Below are 19,761 nucleotides of genomic sequence, written 5' to 3'. Positions count from 1 at the left end.
TAATATTTTTATTATGACAAAATTAATTTTTTTATTGTTTTTTTATTCAAGAGACTAAAAAGAAAAGACAAAGAGCTACGATGAAAAATAATGAGAACAGGCGCTTGCTAAAGTGACTTTAATTATTTATATTTTAAATATTGAAGAATTGTGTTTTTGCAATAATAAATGTTTAATTTATTTGTCTAAATAATAGTTTTAGTGTATTGAAACTTGATAAGTACTTCATAACCTAATCGTGGTTAATGTAATTTGAGGATCAGAAACTGCGACCTAAAAAATTCTGAGGGTCAAAAACTAAGTCTCTGAATGTCAATTTTTAAAACGTCAATTTAAAATATTAATTCAATTGAAATAATTATTTTACGCGCATGACTTTATTTAACACATCATAAGCTAGTCGATAGAATTATTATTTTTCTCATTAAATTAAATCTTACATTAATTATTATAGTATAACCCTAACCGGCACTCTATAAAAAGGTCAGAAACTGGGCCCCTTACCTTACATCGTGCCGGTCATTTATTCAATCACTTTGAATCGTCTGTATGAGAAAAGAAGCATCAATCGGTCATTCATTGTATGGTAGTATTAAATTCAAGAAAATTATAATTATTGCAATTACTTCCTAAATTTTCAGACAATATTGCAATACAAAGATTTATCATATTGAACGCAAAAATTTTTTAATTATTAAACATATAAATTTGTTCTAGTAGTACTGGTCCTATTTTCAGAAATGTTCAAGTACTTGGTTTTTTACCTTAGCTTATTGAAAAAAAACGCTTTTTTGTTTAAATTCTAAACTTTTGTTTGGTCAAGTAAAAAAAGTTTTTAAAAATTTCGAGAAACCTTCACAAAAAAAAAAAGGATTTCTTCGGAGGAGAAATTTTTACTTGTCCCTAAAAGTTTTTACTTGTCATGAGAAATTATTACATACTATAAATTGAAAACAAACACTTTTTTTTTGTCATAAGTAAATTTTTCTTCAATTTATAATACAAAAAATTTCTTGTGCTAAGAAATTATTTTTTTGTATTTCTGATAGGGTAGAAATTATAAAATTTTTAGCCAATTCAAAGAGGGTCGGGTTCCAAAGTGGCCGATCGGACGTGGAATGTCCCATATATCTTGGTATATCTTTTTTTATATTTATATATTGTATTGAAAGTATACAGGTAAAGAATTTTCAAAATTTTCTTTTAATTTTTTTGATGACAATTAATTTGATAATTAAAAACATAAAGGTCATTCTCAGACAGTAGCCCCCTCCCCACCTTTTAGAAATCGCGTGCCAAATGCCAAAACGGCGTATTACAACAGTTAGATAGGGTTCAATGCCAAAAGGGCGTATAAAATATTTTTTTGTTGCCATTCTTTTTAAAATCGCTCGAAATGTACACAGAAAAAAAGGAAATCTTGAAACAAGAAATAAAATGTCTTCGAAATTTTTTTCTTGAACCAAGCAAAATTTCTTACTTTATTAAAGTAAAAAAATTATTTGGATCAAGAAATTATTTCCTTCGCGGAAGACATAATTTTCTTAGTCTAAAACATAAATTCTTTAAACCAAGAAAAAAATTTTTTGGTCCCAAAAAATTTTTTTTTGGTTCGAGAAGATTTTTTTTTCAATTCAACAAATTTTTTTTTTGGCTGAAAATTTTTACGTTTTTAAGTCAAGAAAAAATATCTTGAGCTGAAACGAAAAAGTTTTTGAACCATGAAAAATAATGTTTTAAACCAAGAACAAACTTTCTTGGCCCAAGAAAGTTTGCTCTTGGTTTAAAGCATTATTTTCTCGGGCCAAGAAAGTTTGTTTTTAACTCGAGAAATTTGTTTCTTGTCTAAAGACTGTTACCTTATCGAGTCAAGAAACAATGTCTTGAGCTAAAAAAAAAAGTTTTTGTACTGAGAAAAAAAATTTTTTAAACCAAGAAGAAACTTTCTTGGGCCAAGAATTTTTTTATTTGTCGCAAACAAAAAAAAAATTTTCAGCCAAGAAATTAGTTTCTTTAATTAAGCAAATAAATCTATCGAGCTAAAAAAATTTATTTTTTTTGTTTCATTTTTTTAATGAACAATTTTTTTTTTGTTTAAATATTACAAACAATGCTGTGAAGCAAATAAATACTGTATCAGAAGCATTTATAAGGGATGGGCAAGTTTCGCAATGAGCTAAATATTTAAACAAATTGAGAAAAAACAATTATCGCTTAAACGAGGAATCGAACCCAGATCGATTCGGCGCCACGCGAGAGCTTTACCAACTAAGCCATCCCAGCCTTTGCTAGGCTACGTTTACTTTGCCCACATATACTGAACCACACTGGCTTATGGTCAGTCACATTTTTAAATCCTAAACCCAGAATTAATATTACAAATGTTATCGCTAATAATTTAGAAAAATGTTAGTTTTGACATTTTACCAAAATACTGAACGGATTGTATGAATCATTCATAAATGAATTTCGACATAAATATAAAAAAGTTAAAAAAAAAAAAAAATTTAATTACAAAAAAAATTGAGAAATTATTCAATATTATATAATTACATTAATCTATTAATTTATTATAATAATATAATTTGGTTATTTAATTTTGAATTTATCTAAAATAAAAAGGTGAACTCAAAATCCATTTGCTGCGCTAGTGTGAGAAAGAGAGAGAGTGGGGAGTATTCATTCCTTCGGGTGCGAAGGAGGGAGCATCTATGAGTGAGAATCCAAGAGAAAACTTTCTTGGCTTGAGACTCTAGAAATCTTGGTTTGAGATTTTTCGTGTGATTGGTCAGAGAAAGTACACTATGCTCAAACCAAGAGTTTAAATTTCTTGAATCAACTCCCTTTATTTTTAGTTCGAGTTCGTACCGTTTATTATTTCAAAACATCATAGTTCTTTAATTAAGTGTATAACTTTCTCGAACGAAATATTTTTATTTCTTGGTTTAAGTAAGTAACATACTCAGATTAAGAAAAATTATTATTAAACTAAAAACTGCAAGTTTTTAAAACAAGTGATTCTATTATTGGACCAAGTATGAAATATGTATTGGCTTAAGAATTTTTTTTCTTAATTGAAGATTTAAAATTCAAGAAATTATTTCACTTCGTTCAAGAAATTTTCGGTTTTCATTCCACTCGCTGAAAAATTTCTTGGTTGAAGAAAAATTTTCTTGAGTCAAGATTTTTTTTTTTCTGTGTAAAGATCTGCAGAAAAAAGATTTTTGACGTACTAACACCAAAAAAGCGTATCTCAAGATATACGCCCTTTTGGCTATAGAAAATTGTCGGTCTAAAGCCAAAAGGGCGTATAAAAAAAAATTAGGATTTTTAAAAATTTCGAAAAACGGTCTTCAAAGTTGTCCGGAAAAGGTTTGTATGAAAAAAAAATTTTGAAAAAGTCAACATTTTCAATGGTAGTAACTTTAATTTTTCATCATCTTGGACAGTCCAATGTAATTAAAATAATTATTAACTTTAATTTTTAATCAACTAGAAAATTCCCAAATAATTAATAATTATAAGCTAGAGATAATAAAGTTTAATATTCGTTCCTATATTCAACGCCACGCGGAGCGTATGGTGGAGAGCTAGTATTTGAGACATACGCCCTTGTGGCTTTGGAATTTTTTTTTCATTTTTAGGCTTAGAACATCTTTACAAAACCATTGGCACCAAAAAAAAAATTATACGCCCTTTTGGTTTTGCAAAGCCAAAAGGGCGTATAACTTTTATACGTCCTTTTGGCATTTGGCACGCGAAATTTACAATGACTTTCAACTGTCATAACCGTATTAAAATTTTATTAATGAAATAAAAAAAAAATAAAGCGTTCATTGAAAAAAAAACAACATATAAGTAATTTTTTCGATATATAGATTTTAAAAAAAATTATTCACACTTGATATCAATTAGGAGTTCTCAAAAAAAAATTCGTTAAATAAATTCCAGTAAAATCGTCATGTCAATTTTATAATTCGAATTTTTAAATTTCATTGGCTAAAATTTATTCAACAAATTTCGAATAACTCCTAATTGATAACAACTATAAGTATTTTTTTTTTAATTTTACATCTCGGCGAAACTATTTCTACGTTGTCCTTTTTTCAATTAATGTTTTCATTTTTTTTTTTAATTAATTAATAAAATTTTAATACGGTTATGACAGTTTAAAGTCAATGCATATTTTAAAAAAATGGAGGGTACTGTTTGAGAATGCCCTTAAAGTCGTCAGGTGTCGGATACTTTCAGCATCATTTGTAACACAGATACAAATTATTATCTATATTATTAACAGGATAAGGAAAATTTTGTTCCCGCCATATCTATATGATAGAATTAGTTAATGTTATTGAAATTGGTATCATTAGATAGGTCTTGACTTGAATTTGTGCCTTTTTATAGTTTAAACTCTTTTTAATTACCAAGTATTGAGATAAATAGATGTATCTATATCATTCGAATAACATTTAAATTTCGCGGGAAAAAGACGATCGTATTTATTTTCTTTAAATAAATTAATAATTTAATTATTCCGTCACTAAATATGACTAAATGTCATTGAACATATTGCAATATTATTTATGTCGCGTTACTTATTCCTAAATAACAGATATTTATACTTTTTTGGATTTAGGAAGCTTCTCAAAGCCAAAAAAGTGTGTATAGAAGAAAAAGGATTCATTGACACAAAAAATCTTTACACGCCTAAAGAAAGTTTTTACTTACCCCAAGAAATTTTTTGCATTGTGAATTGAAAACAAAAATTTATTTACAACTAGAAAAAATTACTTGGTGCAAGAAATTATTTCTTGACCAAAAAAATCTTTTCCGCCCCAAGACAATTTTTGTATTTAATTAATAATGCATAAAATTTCTTGGTGCAAATTAAAATTTTTTGCAGCAAGAAATCCTTTTTTTCTGAGTATTTTATAAATTTAGTAGTGATATTTGGGCAGTCACGTAGTGACTGCAGGTAGCTGGTTTATTGTATACATTTTATACCCAACATGTAATTTCCGAAAAATTTCGCTGCATATGAAATAAATCTCAATAAAAATAATAAATAATTTTTATCGCATACAAACCAATAATTTTCTGGGCTTTAAAAAATAAGTTGGATTAATTTCTTAGCCAAGTTAAGAGATAATCTTGTAAAATTTAAAAATTATCAAACTTTTATTGAAAATAAAAATATATTTGAGTAATATATTAAAGTTTTATTATCGTCACTGAAAAAAAGATAATAAATGCGCTAGAAATATTTAATTACTTAATTACTTAACAATTTACATTTAATATATACCTAAAATTTGAACAAATGTTACCAAAGATAAAATATATTCAAGGTAAAGGGTCCAGTTTCTGAACATTTTAGAGCGCCGGTTAGGGTTGTACTACAATAATTGATGTAAGATTTAATTTAATGAGAAAAATAATAATAGTATTGACTAGTTTTTGATTTGTCAAACAAAGTCATGCGCGTAAAATAATTATTTCAATTGAATTAATAATTTAAATTGACGTTTTAATGATTGACATTCAAAGACTCAGTTTCTGACCCTCAGAATTTTTCAGGTCACAGTTTCTGGCTCTCACAGTGGCCTAGTTTCTGGGCCTCAAATTACACAAACCATGATTGGGTTATGAAGTACTTACTAAGTTTCAATAAACTAAAACTATTATTTAGATAAATAAATTAAATATTTCTTATTGCAAAAACATAATTTTTCAACATTTAAAATATAAATAATTAAAGTCACTTTAGCTAGCGCCGGTTCTCATTATTTTTCATCGTAGCTCGTTGTCTTTTTTTTTAAACTCTTGAATAAAAAAACAATAAAAAAATTAATTTTGTCATAATAAAAATATTATTTAACTAAAAGAGTCATAACAATTTAATTACTATCGAAATTGACATTATTTTTACAATAATTTTATCACTCCAAGAATACGTACTTTCAAGATCTAATTATGATCTTTTATTTTTAAAAATGAATATTAAATGTCAATCTATCACTGTATTGTGAATAATAGTAGAAAATAATTTAAGAAAATTATAAATATTGCTATTTTTACATTTTATAGACATGTAATCAAACAGACAACCTCGCTCGCAGTAAGTTATAATTTTAGGGTCAACAATTCCACCATACCTTTAAAAGTGAGCCTAGTTATTGACCCTCACATTTCAACAACAAAACTCATTTAATATGTTTTATAAATGTATGAAAATAAATTTCAATTAAATATTGATCGATCCATCTATTTTTAGTTAAATTTTTTTTACTTACATGATAATTAGTGCACAGATTCAATCGTCGTACCTCCTAACGTAAACTGTTTAGACTCTACTTAATAAATGGCTTTCCCAGCTACTTATGGCTAAAATATTTGTTTTTATTCAGTTAATATTTTCTATGTTTTTTGAATTGTCATTAATTAGGCTCAGAATAAATTACAATAAATTAAGAAAAAATTAATTTTCTTTTTAAAGTTATAGTTTTTTTAGTGAGTAAGAAAAAAGTTTAAAAGGTCAGAAACTGGGCCAGGGTCAATAACTGGGTTTTTTACCTTAGTTGCTAAAATTATTTTTTTAAAAAAAATATAAAATAAAAAAAATGTACAATTACTCAATAAAAATAGTAGCAGTAAATTAAATAATTATTTACTTACTTGGTAAGGAGCGGATATATTGAAATTATCCCCAATAATTAATACAAACAAGCAGCATTTGTCGTTATTCCAAACATACAAAATATCATCACGTATTTCAATAATATTACGCGTTTCTTTATCACTTTTAGGCAAATCATTTTTTAATAATTTGAATAGTTCATGATCATTTAATTTTAGTCGATCGGTACAAGATGCCATTATAATTATTTATTGTCAATGTTTTTTTTATTTATTTTTAAGTTATCACCTAACCAAGAAAAAATGTAAACACTTCCACGTGCACACGGAAAATAAATAGCATTCGATAAAAAAAAATTAGGAAATATACGAGTTTTTATTATAGAAATTAATTTTTATTAATTTTAAATAATGAATGATTTCAAATTTAATAGCAGTAAATAAATGTTTATGTCTTTGTGTAATTACAAAACACGTTTTCTTTATCGTGTGTTCACAACAATGAAGTTAGCGAGTGTGAAAATGCGCAAGCATTGCGGGATTCTCATTTTCTGCGCAACTCTCGCGCGTAAATTGAAATATTTAACGCGGGAATTTTAAATAATTTGAAAAAAATTCTGATACCCCTCAAGTGGCCATGCTTTTTTTTTTTTAGGTTTTGGTCCAAGTCAACTGTCTGCTATGCTAAAATGTTAATAAAATGATGACAAATGAAATTTTTAAGTCACCTTTTAATGATACTGAAATTAGCAGACGTCTAATAATTTTTGGATTTTTTCTTAGACGATAAAACATAAAAAAAAAAATATTAGAAAAAATTGCACCTGTAGTTTTTAAAATTTTTTACATGTGCATATTTTTATTTTATTTTTTTGCAATTGATTTGTTGAAAAATGAAAATTCGAAAATTTTTAAATGTCTGCTAACTTCAGGATCATCACCTTTTAAAAGTTATTTTAAAGTTACCAAAAAAATATTAACAAAAAATAATATAAAAAATGTGAGCGAGTAGTTATTATAATATGGTGTAATAAATGATGAATATTTGGGCGTAAATAAAAATTACCATTTTAATGCTGATAATTTGTTATCCGAAAATATTAACTGAATGTTGACTTTTTTGCGTTATGTACAAGATAACATTGAGTTTTTAACGTTCTGTTAACTGTTTCAGGTGGAAATTATACTTTATTTTAATATTAGCTGTATTTTGACAACTGGAAACGTTGTTATTCGCGTGTTCAACAAGTCGATCGTTATATATCAAAGTGTAAAGTCGTGATATAAAATTAGGCTCGTTTTCTAACTTGAGGCTACAATTTCCTTTTTTTATTTTTTTTCTACGACTATTTTTCACCGAGTTACAGCATGCACGGAAAAAAAAAATATTGTGTTTATCGCTCACCAACGGAGAGCGACAAGTGTATCGTGATTAGTTCTAAATTGTATTGCTATACTACCACGATATATATATCGATATGAATGAAACACTAGATACTTATAATAATGATCCTACGGATGGTGCATATACTTAAATGTATAGTGATCGTCAGTTAACGTATCCATATCGTATCAAAACGGATCGTGATTATCGCGATCTACTTCTCAAGCGCCACCACTCATAACCAAATTATTAAACTTCATAATGCATATCTTGCAAATTATACAGTGTTTATTTATAAAATTATTATTATTATAAGCGCACACAACGACAATGAAAAAATACTAATTATTTATTTAATGCAAGAATTTCTGTTTTTTATCGATTAATTTTTTAATTTATCTTTGAAACAAAAAAAAGACGGTAAAATTTACATCAATTAATTACGTATATTCTATTACTTTACATTTCTTGATATTAAATAATAATTTTTTATTGCACCTATTAGAATTATTAATATGTGATTATTAATGACAGCTAAAAATAAAATTGTAATGAAGTTAAAGTTGTAAATTTATCTATTTTAACCTCAAATTAGTTATAATAACAAAACGGATCGTTACTATAGCGAAACGATCTTATGATTTCGGGATCCGCCTGGATCGTGATAATCACGATCCGATAGACCAGCACTTTCCGTATACAACGGATAACCAACCGAGGAGAGTGAATATCACGATACCGTTGAGTGGTGAGCGCAATATTTTTTTCTCCGTGTGTTGGAAATCATCAAAAAATTTCAATTTTTTTTTTTATCCCTTAATTTTTGTGACCAGTGTATATAACGTAATAAACACATACATTTGTGCTTGAAATTTCATTACTAATTTCATATAGAATTTAAAGTACATGTTTTTGAATTTTCAAATTAACACTTTGGATTTTCAAATACTTCTTTTTGAATTTTCAAATACAAGTTTTTTAATATTCAAATACTTTTTTATGAATTTTAAAATACCTTCTTTTTAATTTTCAAATAAATGTATTTGAAAATGTGAAGCGTTTATTTGAAAATTCAAAGAAAAGAAAAAATTTAGATCATTTTTGTCTCGCGGTAGTTCTCACACAGAAAAAAAGGAAATCTTGAAACAAGAAATAAAATGTCTTCGAAATTTTTTTCTTGAACCAAGCAAAATTTCTTACTTTATTGAAGTAAAAAAATTATTTGGATCAAGAAATTATTTCCTTCGCGGAAGACATAATTTTCTTAGTCTCAAACATAAATTCTTTAAACCAAGAAAAAAATTTCTTGGTCCCAAAAAATTTTTTTTTGGTTCGAGAAGATTTTTTTTTCAATTCAACAAATTTTTTTTTTGCCTGAAAATTTTTACGTTTTTAAGTCAAGAAAAAATATCTTGAGCTGAAACGAAAAAGTTTTTGAACCATGAAAAATAATGTTTTAAACCAAGAACAAACTTTCTTGGCCCAAGAAAGTTTGTTCTTGGTTTAAAGCATTATTTTCTCGGGCCAAGAAAGTTTGTTTTTAACTCGAGAAACTTGTTTCTTATCTAAAGACTGTTACCTTATCGGGTCAAGAAACAATGTCTTGAGCTAAAAAAAAAAGTTTTTGTACTAAGAAAAAAAATTTTTTAAACCAAGAAGAAACTTTCTTGGGCCAAGAATTTTTTTATTTGTCGCAAACAAAAAAAAAATTTTCAGCCAAGAAATTAATTTCTTTAATTAAGCAAATAAATCTATCGAGCTAAAAAAATTTATTTTTTTTGTTTCATTTTTTTAATGAACAATTTTTTTTTTTGTTTAAATATTACAAACAATGCTGTGAAGTAAATAAATACTGTATCAGAAGCATTTATAAGGGATGGGCAAGTTTCGCAATGAGTTAATATTTAAACAAATTGAGAAAAAACAATTATCGCTTAAACGAGGAATCGAACCCAGATCGATTCGGCGTCACGCGAGAGCTTTCCCAACTAAGCCATCCCAGCCTTTGCTAGGCTACGTTTACTTTGCCCACATATACTGAACCACACTGGCTTATGGTCAGTCACATTTTTAAATCCTAAACCCAGAATTAATATTACAAATGTTATCGCCAATATTTTAGAAAAATGTTAGTTTTGACATTTTACTAAAATACTGAACGGATTGTATGAATCGTTCATAAATGAATTTCGACATAAATATAAAAAAGTTAAAAAAAAAAAAAAAAAATTTAATTACAAAAAAAATTGAGAAATTATTTAATATTATATAATGACATTAATCAATTAATTTATTATAATAATATAATTTGGTTATTTAATTTTTAATTTATTTAAAATAAAAAGGTGAACTCAAAATCCATTTGCTGTGCTAGTGTGAGAAAGAGAGAGAGTGGGGAGTATTCATTCCTTCGGGTGCGAAGGAGGGAGCATCTATGAGTGAGAATCCAAGAGAAAACTTTCTTGGCTTGAGACTCTAGTAATCTTGGTTTGAGATTTTTCGTGTGATTGGTCAGAGAAAGTACACTATGCTCAAACCAAGAGTTTAAATTTCTTGAATCAACTCCCTTTATTTTTAGTTCGAGTTCGTACCGTTTATTGTTTCAAAACATCATAGTTCTTTAATTAAGTGTATAACTTTCTCGAACTAAATATTTATATTTCTTGGTTTAAGTAAATAACATACTCAGATTAAGAAAAATTATTATTAAACTAAAAACTGCAAGTTTTTAAAACAAGTAATTCTATTATTGGACCAAGTATGAAATATGTATTGGCTTAAGAATTTTTTTTCTTAATTGAAGATTTAAAATTCAAGAAATTATTTCACTTCGTTCAAGAAATTTTCGGTTTTCATTCCACTCGCTGAAAAATTTCTTGGTTGAAGAAAAATTTTCTTGAGAGAAGATTTTTTTTTTTCTGTGCATGTTTGCGCAATAGCTGAAGGTCTAAAACAAAATTGATAAAAATGCGTCGAAACTAGAGATTTCAAGCTACAAAACACTTTTTTTATTTTTCAATGCGATTATTTTTCATGAAGTTACAGCCTTGCAAAAATCACTAAAAAATTTCTAAAATTTTTCTGTTCCTTCAATTTATGGCATGAGTGTATATATTATAATATATATGAATAATTATTCAACATAATTAGTTGGTTTAATTGATTTAATATAATATTACCTCAACCATGATATATATATTAGGGTGATCCAAAAAATAACAAACTTTTTTTTTTTCTTCCAAACAGGTTCAAAAGTTTCATTTAGATAAAAAAAGACGCCTGTGAAAATTAGAGCTCTTAATATTAACATTAAGAGGTTCCTCATCGCACTTTTCTATTTTCCATAAGAATAACATGGAAAAAATTTTTTTTACGTCTTCTGATTTTTATAAGTAGCTAACGATGCGTCATAGGAATAATTGGTAGGCATATTTTGTAGGGAATTGAATGATCTACAAAAAAAGATTCTTATCATTTTTTGCGGAATCTATTTGTTCAAAAGTTATTTGAGGTTGAAGTCGAATTGATATTAATTTTTGAGATTTTCTTACTTTTCCGGCGAAACTATCAGACTTATTACAAAATATCATTGGACCTTTTTTGTAGACAATTTTATTCCCTAAAAGTTATTTTGAATAAAGTTTTTTCGAATTCCACATTGTTTTCTAGTTATTTTTATTGTAATAAAAAATAGTAAATATTTTTATAAAAATAGTCTTCTGATCGATTTTAAGAGCTTGACATTAAAATAAAAATAACTAGAAAACAATGCGGAATTCGAAAAAACTTTATTCAAAATAACTTTTAGGGAATAAAATTGTCTACAAAAAAGGTCAAATAATATTTTGTAATAGGTCTGATAGTTTCGCCGGAAAAGTAAGAAAATCTCAAAATGTAATATGAATTCGACTTCAACCTCAAATAACTTTTGAACAAATAGATTCCGCAAAAAATGATAAGAATCTTTTTTTGTAGAGCATTCAATTCCCTACAAAAATATGCCTGCCATTTATTCCTATGACGCATCGTTAGCTACTTATAAAAATCAGAAGACGTAAAAAAAATTTTTTCCATGTTATTCTTATGGAAAATAGAAAAGTGCGATGAGGAACCTCTTAATGTTAATATTAAGAGCTTTAATTTTCACAGGCGTCATTTTTTATCTAAATAAAACTTTTGAACCTGTTTGGAAGAAAAAAAAAAAATTTGTTATTTTTTGGATCACCCTAATATATATATATATATATATATATATATATATCAATCTTTTAACGAATGGTATTTTTGAACCCTACTCAACCAACTACACACGGAAAAAAAAATAGGCGCTGCAACAGGATTTTGTCCTGTTGCTCCCACAGGATGTGTCCTGGTGCTGTAACTTGAAAATCCCGTTGCTGTGACAGGATTTTATCCTGTTGCTCCCACAGGACTGAATCCTGTTGCAGCACCTATTTTTTTTTCCGTGTAGTAGGTTATGACAAAATTCCTCGAAAAATCGACCATGAGGACAAATACAATAGCTAGATTTTAGAAAAATCCACCTAATAATACAGATGAATTTGGAGTGTCCGTATCAACTTAAATGAGTCATAAGTGAACATAGTACTGACTCGATATATCACCGTAAGCCTAGCATAATTTTAAATCGATCTTTTCATCCATTTTTATTCCTCGATTGATCAAATTTTGAAAGAAATCATCGAGCTCGTGTTATATAGATGATTCAAAAGCAGTTAAACTGATGGCTTTCAAATAAATTTCAATAATTTCAAATCATCTCGAGTTAGGGTAAAAATTTTTTGTGAAAAAAACTCATCCAATTTATTTTTTTTGAATTACATAAAAGAAAACACAATATCTATTCAGATATAAAGATATTTTAACGTCAACAATTAAAATAAATAATATACATACATTAGCTCAAACTGCGGTCATCCCTCTTTGAACGCCAACCCCCCAGGGGCTTGAGCCGTGAGAAAATACGTGTAACGGGGTTACGGAATATACACGTAACGTGTGTTCTCGGCCCGCGATACATGATAACGGTACTGTAAGCTACGTACTCATGTCACCCACCTTCTCCAACCTTACTGGATGCTATTTCTAAACGTCACGCCCGCTTTAATCTCCATGAGCACCTACACAAGCAGCGATTTTGATACGGACATTCTCGTACGTTTGTTCATTTTTTTCACCCCCTTCCCTCCCAAACACCCCCAACCCCTGAATCCTGTGAAACTCACGCCCACTCCAGTCTTTCTCGCGACCTTATAATAGTTATACTTATGCCACTATTTTATTTTAAAACCAGCATTACCGTGCTTCAGATAATTTTCATTATTTATTTCGTACACTCTCAAACCGTAGGGGGTGAGGCTGGAGAGCAAAAGAAGATAAAAAATACGACATTTGTCATTATTTATCAATTTAGATGCATGAAAAATAAGTTTGAAGAAACTTAAATGAGTGACATGAAAATGTAGGGGATAAAATCGCAATAAGATAGAATGACAATAATAATAATAATAATAATAATAATAATAATAATAATAATAATAATAATATATAATGCGCCCTCATGAGATAGATCAGTAAATCAAAAGAAGCACGTTAAATTATTGAATGGCATCAAATTAAAAAACTTCCAAGTCAAAAGCTCTTCTTACGTAATTTTCCTCTGCCTCACTCTCATGCACTCCAGACCACAGTCTCCCTATCAATTTCCTTGCAATGGAGATGAGGAAAAAAAACTCGTTTTCTAAATTATTGACGTGCGCCAACATTACTTTCCTACAGACTTTTCAGGTGACATGAGCCCGTTTGAACTCCTCTCCCCCTTACCTCTTTCTCCCCCAACGTTTTACTCCAACTCAACCAACTACCCCCAGCCATTTAAAAAAGATGCCATGGGGTGGCATTTTAATAATGCAACCCTCGATTTTCGCGTTTTTTCTCGATGTTCAAATGCTATCGTCTCTCGGGGGTTGAATTTAGTAGAAAGTAAAATCGATTATGAAATATGTGGTGGAGGGTTACTGTAGAGGACAATGGATTTTTTTTGTGAATTAGATCTAATAAAATTTTTAAGCCTAAAGTCGTTTTGTTGGAAGCCTTAAAATCAATTCAAGTCTCCAATGAGAATAATCCGACCGTTTATATTTAATCGTGTGGGAGAAAGAGGGGTTGAAAGCTAGTCAGAGTAAAAATTTTCTTAATAATTAAAATCATCTGAATAAATTATTTACGAACAAAAATGAAAAAATTAGTTGTTCAAAAGCAAATATTTTTTTTATCACTTTTAACCCTTAAATAGTAAGATTAAAGCCGGCTATTTTTTGCGGTTGAGACGATGTAAAAAAGAAAAAATACTGGTAAAAAGAGGCTTGTAGTCGAATCTTTAAAGGGGTTGAAAATAGGTAGAAAGTAGTAAGGGTTGGTGAGATGTATGGGAGGGGGTGAAAACTCGTGCTATCGGTGCACCTTCAATACCCTCGATACAAAATTCTTTTCATCGTTAAACTTGAATATGTATAGGAAATAGGTATATGGAGGTGAAAGACTGTGAGATTCACTGAATTCTATACTTCTATACTGAGAGGGTGAAACAAACCCCCCTATTACGCTTGTGTATATATAACAGTCTTTCTAAATGTACGGAATAACGTTTGCAAGGCGCTTATAAGCCCGAGCACCCCCGTAATGAAACATTAATTATTCAATCGAAATCAACCGTGGACCGGGCGTTCAAAAACCTACCCCAACCTCCTCAGACCCTTACTGGAGACGCCACTACCCCTTTATCCCTTCCACGCATCATTTTACTCTCCATCTCTTTCTCTATTTCACTTGTACGTTCCGTTTGACGTTACATTTGAACGATGCTTCGACTTCTGTATTTCTAACAGGTAATTGAAAAGGGGTGAGGATAAACGGGTTCCTTAACAATTTAGCTAAAAATTTCATTTATTTTAAATCAATGAACTGTTTTCGGAGGATTACTATATGATCCGACTTTCATTGAAGCCGGCTGTAGTTACTCTATTTCAGAACTGATCGATTGTTGAATAGTAGAAATTTCAATCTTAAATCGATTTTATAAAGTAGAGAATATATTTAAATATAGAGTATTGATGAGTTTATCAGAAACTTAAACTGGAGAGAGAGAAATAATTAATTCAAAACGCAAGAGAATGACGAGTATACTTTTAATGAATCGCACATTCGAGTCTTACTTAAGATTCTTTTTAAAGACTTATAGAAATCTGCAAAAACAGTCTGCAGCAATTCTTAAGCAATATACATTCTATATAACAATGTTAAGTCAGAGTTGCTGCAGAATTTCCTAAGATATAGGGTTTCATTATTTCCGAGTCACTCCAAGCCCAACGCAGTACCTGTAGCAAACCCAGTAGTTATCATTTAAATTTGAAACGCTACAAATTAATAACAATATCACTGGATAAAATTATATTGACCATTGAGTGGGCGCCATTGAATTTCCTATACTAATGCTGAATAGACGGTTCACCAAGTAACGAAGAGAGTAGCCATGTCCAGCTATCTCAAGCAATTCCGCAGCAAGTCTGAGCTAATGCATCCTAAGCAAGTATTCTGTCTTAAAAAAGTACTACAGATTTACTTAACATATCTTACGGAAGTATCTTGCCTCAGACTTGTCCAAGACATAATACAGACTCACTGAAGACTGAAAGTACAGATTTGTGTAAGAGTTTCTTGACAATACTACTAGAGTAGTTCTTTTATATAGTGTTCAACTTTAATTTCGAAAGCCTAAAAATTCTTGAGTTACAATTTTTTTTTGCTATTAAATCATTTTATTTTAGAAAAGTAATAATATGGCATTATTAAACAATGTTTTGACTTGAAGTCACGAAAATTTGAAAAAAAAAAAATTTATAATTTTCAAAGTTATAGCTGTCTGTGTTGACCCAGTTTAAAAAAAAAGGTCCTTGCGGTGACTGTCATAAGTCCTTGGAGATTCATCTAAAATCAATCGGATGAAAAAAATTAGTTTTATAAATAGATAATCCTGGGCCTGATCGAAGCTTTTTTTTTTTTTCAAAAATTAACAAAATGGCGGCCTTAATTAACTGTTGATTTTTTCCTAAAAATCTAGAAAAAATTTCTGAAGCCGCCATTTTGTTAATTTTTGAAAAAAAAAAAAAAAGCTTCGATCAGGCCCAGGATTATCTATTTATAAAACTAATTTTTTTCATCCGATTGATTTTAGATGAATCTCCAAGGACTTATGACAGTCACCGCAAGGACCTTTTTTTTAAACTGGGTCAACAGAGACAGCTATAACTTTGAAAATTATAAATTTTTTTTTTTCAAATTTTCGTGACTTCAAGTCAAAACATTGTTTAATAATGCCATATTATTACTTTTGTAAAATAAAATGATTTAATAGCAAAAAAAAATTACTGAAAATTCTCATTTTTTCGTGTCTCTGACTGCCCCTAACCCCTTAAATATCATATACGAGTCATGTATACATTATTGTGAAAAAAACCCGTCAACTTATTTAAAATGATAGAAAAATCTTTAACACCGACGTCATTAACAAGTCTCGTAATACTATGGGTGTCACAACAGTTTAACGTGATTTTCAGCGAAATATACAAAGTATGAATTAGCAGGTGTCATAAAAGAATTGCCGGTTTCGTTAAGTCTTATATTAAGCTTCACCACTCATTATACAACAAAACTCTGTATTTAATCTTAAGAGAGAAAAATTCAATAGCATATTCAACCATTGATCAATAGATAAAAAGTATCTTACAATATTCAACACGTTTATTTTCTCATGGGATATTGAATTAATGGGCATCCAATTTCCTCTTTCTTCCTCTCTCTCTCTTTTTCTAAGTATATATAGAAACAATAAATCGATCAATCGCCACATTCCATTTGTTTCTGTCACGGCAATACAGACTCACAACGACTATTAATGTTCCGTATTCCCGTAAGATACACCTCTACCCCAAATGATATCTAACCCCGGGGACATCACTCTGTATTCATTTATATGAACCTTCACTCACGTATGAAGGGTAAAAACATTTTATCAGGGGTGAGGTATGTGTACTTTAAGGTATTTATTCGGTGCACCTTGTACTACATTGGAGTCATAGACTGAAGACTATACTATATAGTCCCATGTCAATAGCTAATCGGACATCCTGATCGTTTATTATAATTCCCTATTCTTTTTTTGCCCCTCCACCGTCATTTTTCTTTATATTATATCCGCTAAATTATTTATACACACAAACATTTTATTCCTCTATTTATTATTTCTGAAAGTATATATTTGAACGAGTTATAAAGTTTGTAAGACTGAAAAAAAATAATCTATGTTGGCCAAAGCTGAAAAAAAAGTTTTGGGAGTTCGCGGGATTGAAAGTTGACAAGACGATATAAGATGATATTTTTAGTATATTGTCATACATAAATACCGGAACGAATGATGTCGTACTGTTGAATTCCAGCATCAAAATTTGTTTCCGTCCCTAACAACCAAGTTTTCCTCTCTCCTTTCTCTTGAGAGGCTTCGATATAAACTTTAACTGTCTGATACGGAATGTTTTTTTGTCATTGTAATATTAAAATCTCTCAGTCAAAAAATTCGCATCATGCTTTTGAATATTTCATTGATAATTTGATAATTTTTCATTAAAAGGTTCTACAGCATGAAATCAATGCAAGAACTACATTAAGATTTATGTAAGAATACTTCTGTTCAGTAATATCGTTATAGTTATAAAAAATAAAAAATTTAGTTGACACGTAAGTTATTTTATTTAGATATAAATTACATGAATCCCTGGACCGCAACGATCAGTAGTACACGGCATAGCACTTCGTCTCAGGTTAACAAACGTATGTAAACCAACCCCCGGAAATAACCTTACCGACCACTTGGTAACCCCAACTCTAGTATCTTACCCCTTTCTTCGGCCAAGCAACCTCTTCCTTAGTCTTCTCACTTCAGAAACGACCCCCAAGTTACTCTCCCTTTCTTAGTACTATCTGCTCTTTCTCAAGACAAACAGTAGTGGTGTCTTAACAAGTGGACTAAGCGGTGCCTAAGACAAAGGGTAATTGAGAATAGGGATTAATACCCCTATACACTAGAAATTCACAAGCCACCCAAACAAACCCCCCTGCGAACTCGAACCACTGGCCCAACGCTTGAAACGCGTTACTCCGACTCAGGAAGACACAAGAACTAAAAGGACACCCGGATAAAGACGAGAAATTTGTCCTGTTATACCCCGCCACCTTAGACTCTGCTTCCCATTCCTCCTGTGCGTAACAAACCTAAGAAGGATAGCCCGGATGTCTAATTCATTGTGTACCAGATCTTTGGTATAAGATCTGAGATAATTAATTAATGAAATGGAGCAGAATCTCACATTTTTTTTTATAGAAGGCCGTTTGCTCACCTATTTCAGGCATACACGCACTGCAAGTGTTCTGTGTTTTCTACTATAATATAGTCATGAGCATAAGCTCATTATTGGCGTTTCTCTAGGATCAATGATCAGATCAAGGATCCTTTTTAAACGTTCGATTTCCCTTATGCCGGCTTGGAGAGGATTCGCCAATAGCACCAACTCCATGTATTGGTCAATACATCACTTGGTCAAGAGGGGACGTGGTGCCTTCCCCTGCATTCCTGCCAAAACGCCCAGTAAAATATTGAGATATTAGTATTGACTGTAAATGATTATTCGGAATTATGTTAATATCTTCTCAGTAGTCTTTAAGGATTCTCTGAAATTATTTTTTTGGCCAATAAATAAAGGTCCAGAATTTATTTTAACCCTCAAATTTAAAACGTCTTTAAAAACTCTCAGTGTCACATATTCCCTATACGACATTGTAGACTGAATTTTATACCGGTATCCCAAGAGAAATTCAAAGGTCATCTTACTAATGAAACAATCAAATACGGGTACGCCAGTATAAGAGACCAAATGCACAGAATCTGGGTTCATTCTCACGGGATTACGAAATTATTTCTTCACCCTCTACACCCCTTACCCTCACCTCGCTGACCCTCCGATGCCAGACGAGTGTCCATGAGCGATTGATTAACTTTGTCGGACTAACTTTGTTCGATTATCTACTGCTTCTGCTACTGCTACTGTGCCTAAGTGAGTAACAATCCTTAACGTTTGTGTACCGGGACTTTGATAGACAGCGGAACGTTTTAAAATAATCATCCTCTTGAACTAGCTATTTAACGATTTTCGGAATCACACAAGTAATGAATCAGAAAATTTCGAATTCGGACATATTTTTCTAGAAGAATCAAAATATTTACGTCAATAACTGTATTTTAACGAAAAATGTTTCACAATAACGATTTGTTGTGAGAATTCTTGAAGTAACATGCAATTATTGGATATAAACGCGATCTCACTCCCTAACTTTTTTTCAACTCTCAAACCTGTCCCTGATGAATTTTGAAATCATTCTCAATAAACCACTTTTTTTGTCGAAGGTATCACGTGAACAAAGGCAATTAACGAATGTATATCGGAAAAATATTACTTTTCTATTTGATATTGTGAAGAGTGCTGTATATTGGGAACTTATTACATCACGCTATGCGTCGATCAAGAAAATAATTGATTTGGTTTTTATTTTGCTCTGTAAGATATTTTCTCTTTATTTAGTCGCATTTGAACCTCTACGGCTGCTTTTTT

General features: G+C 29.8%; 1 protein-coding gene across 1 annotated transcript in view; it reads right to left on the bottom strand.

Annotated features, from left to right (window-relative positions):
- The window catches only part of LOC130677255 (nuclear pore complex protein Nup88), a 162,289-nt gene extending 155,151 nt beyond the window's left edge, over positions 1-7,138 (bottom strand). The window contains exon 1 of the mRNA XM_057483940.1: positions 6,676-7,138. Within this exon, the coding sequence (XP_057339923.1) occupies positions 6,676-6,876 (201 nt within the window). The 5' untranslated portion in view covers positions 6,877-7,138. The remainder of the gene's footprint in view (positions 1-6,675) is intronic.
- Between the last annotated feature and the right edge of the window lie 12,623 nt (positions 7,139-19,761).

Source organism: Microplitis mediator, chromosome 11, assembly GCF_029852145.1.
Source record: "Microplitis mediator isolate UGA2020A chromosome 11, iyMicMedi2.1, whole genome shotgun sequence".
NCBI classification, from domain to species: domain Eukaryota; kingdom Metazoa; phylum Arthropoda; class Insecta; order Hymenoptera; family Braconidae; genus Microplitis; species Microplitis mediator.
This window is presented reverse-complemented; position numbering and strand designations above follow the sequence as displayed.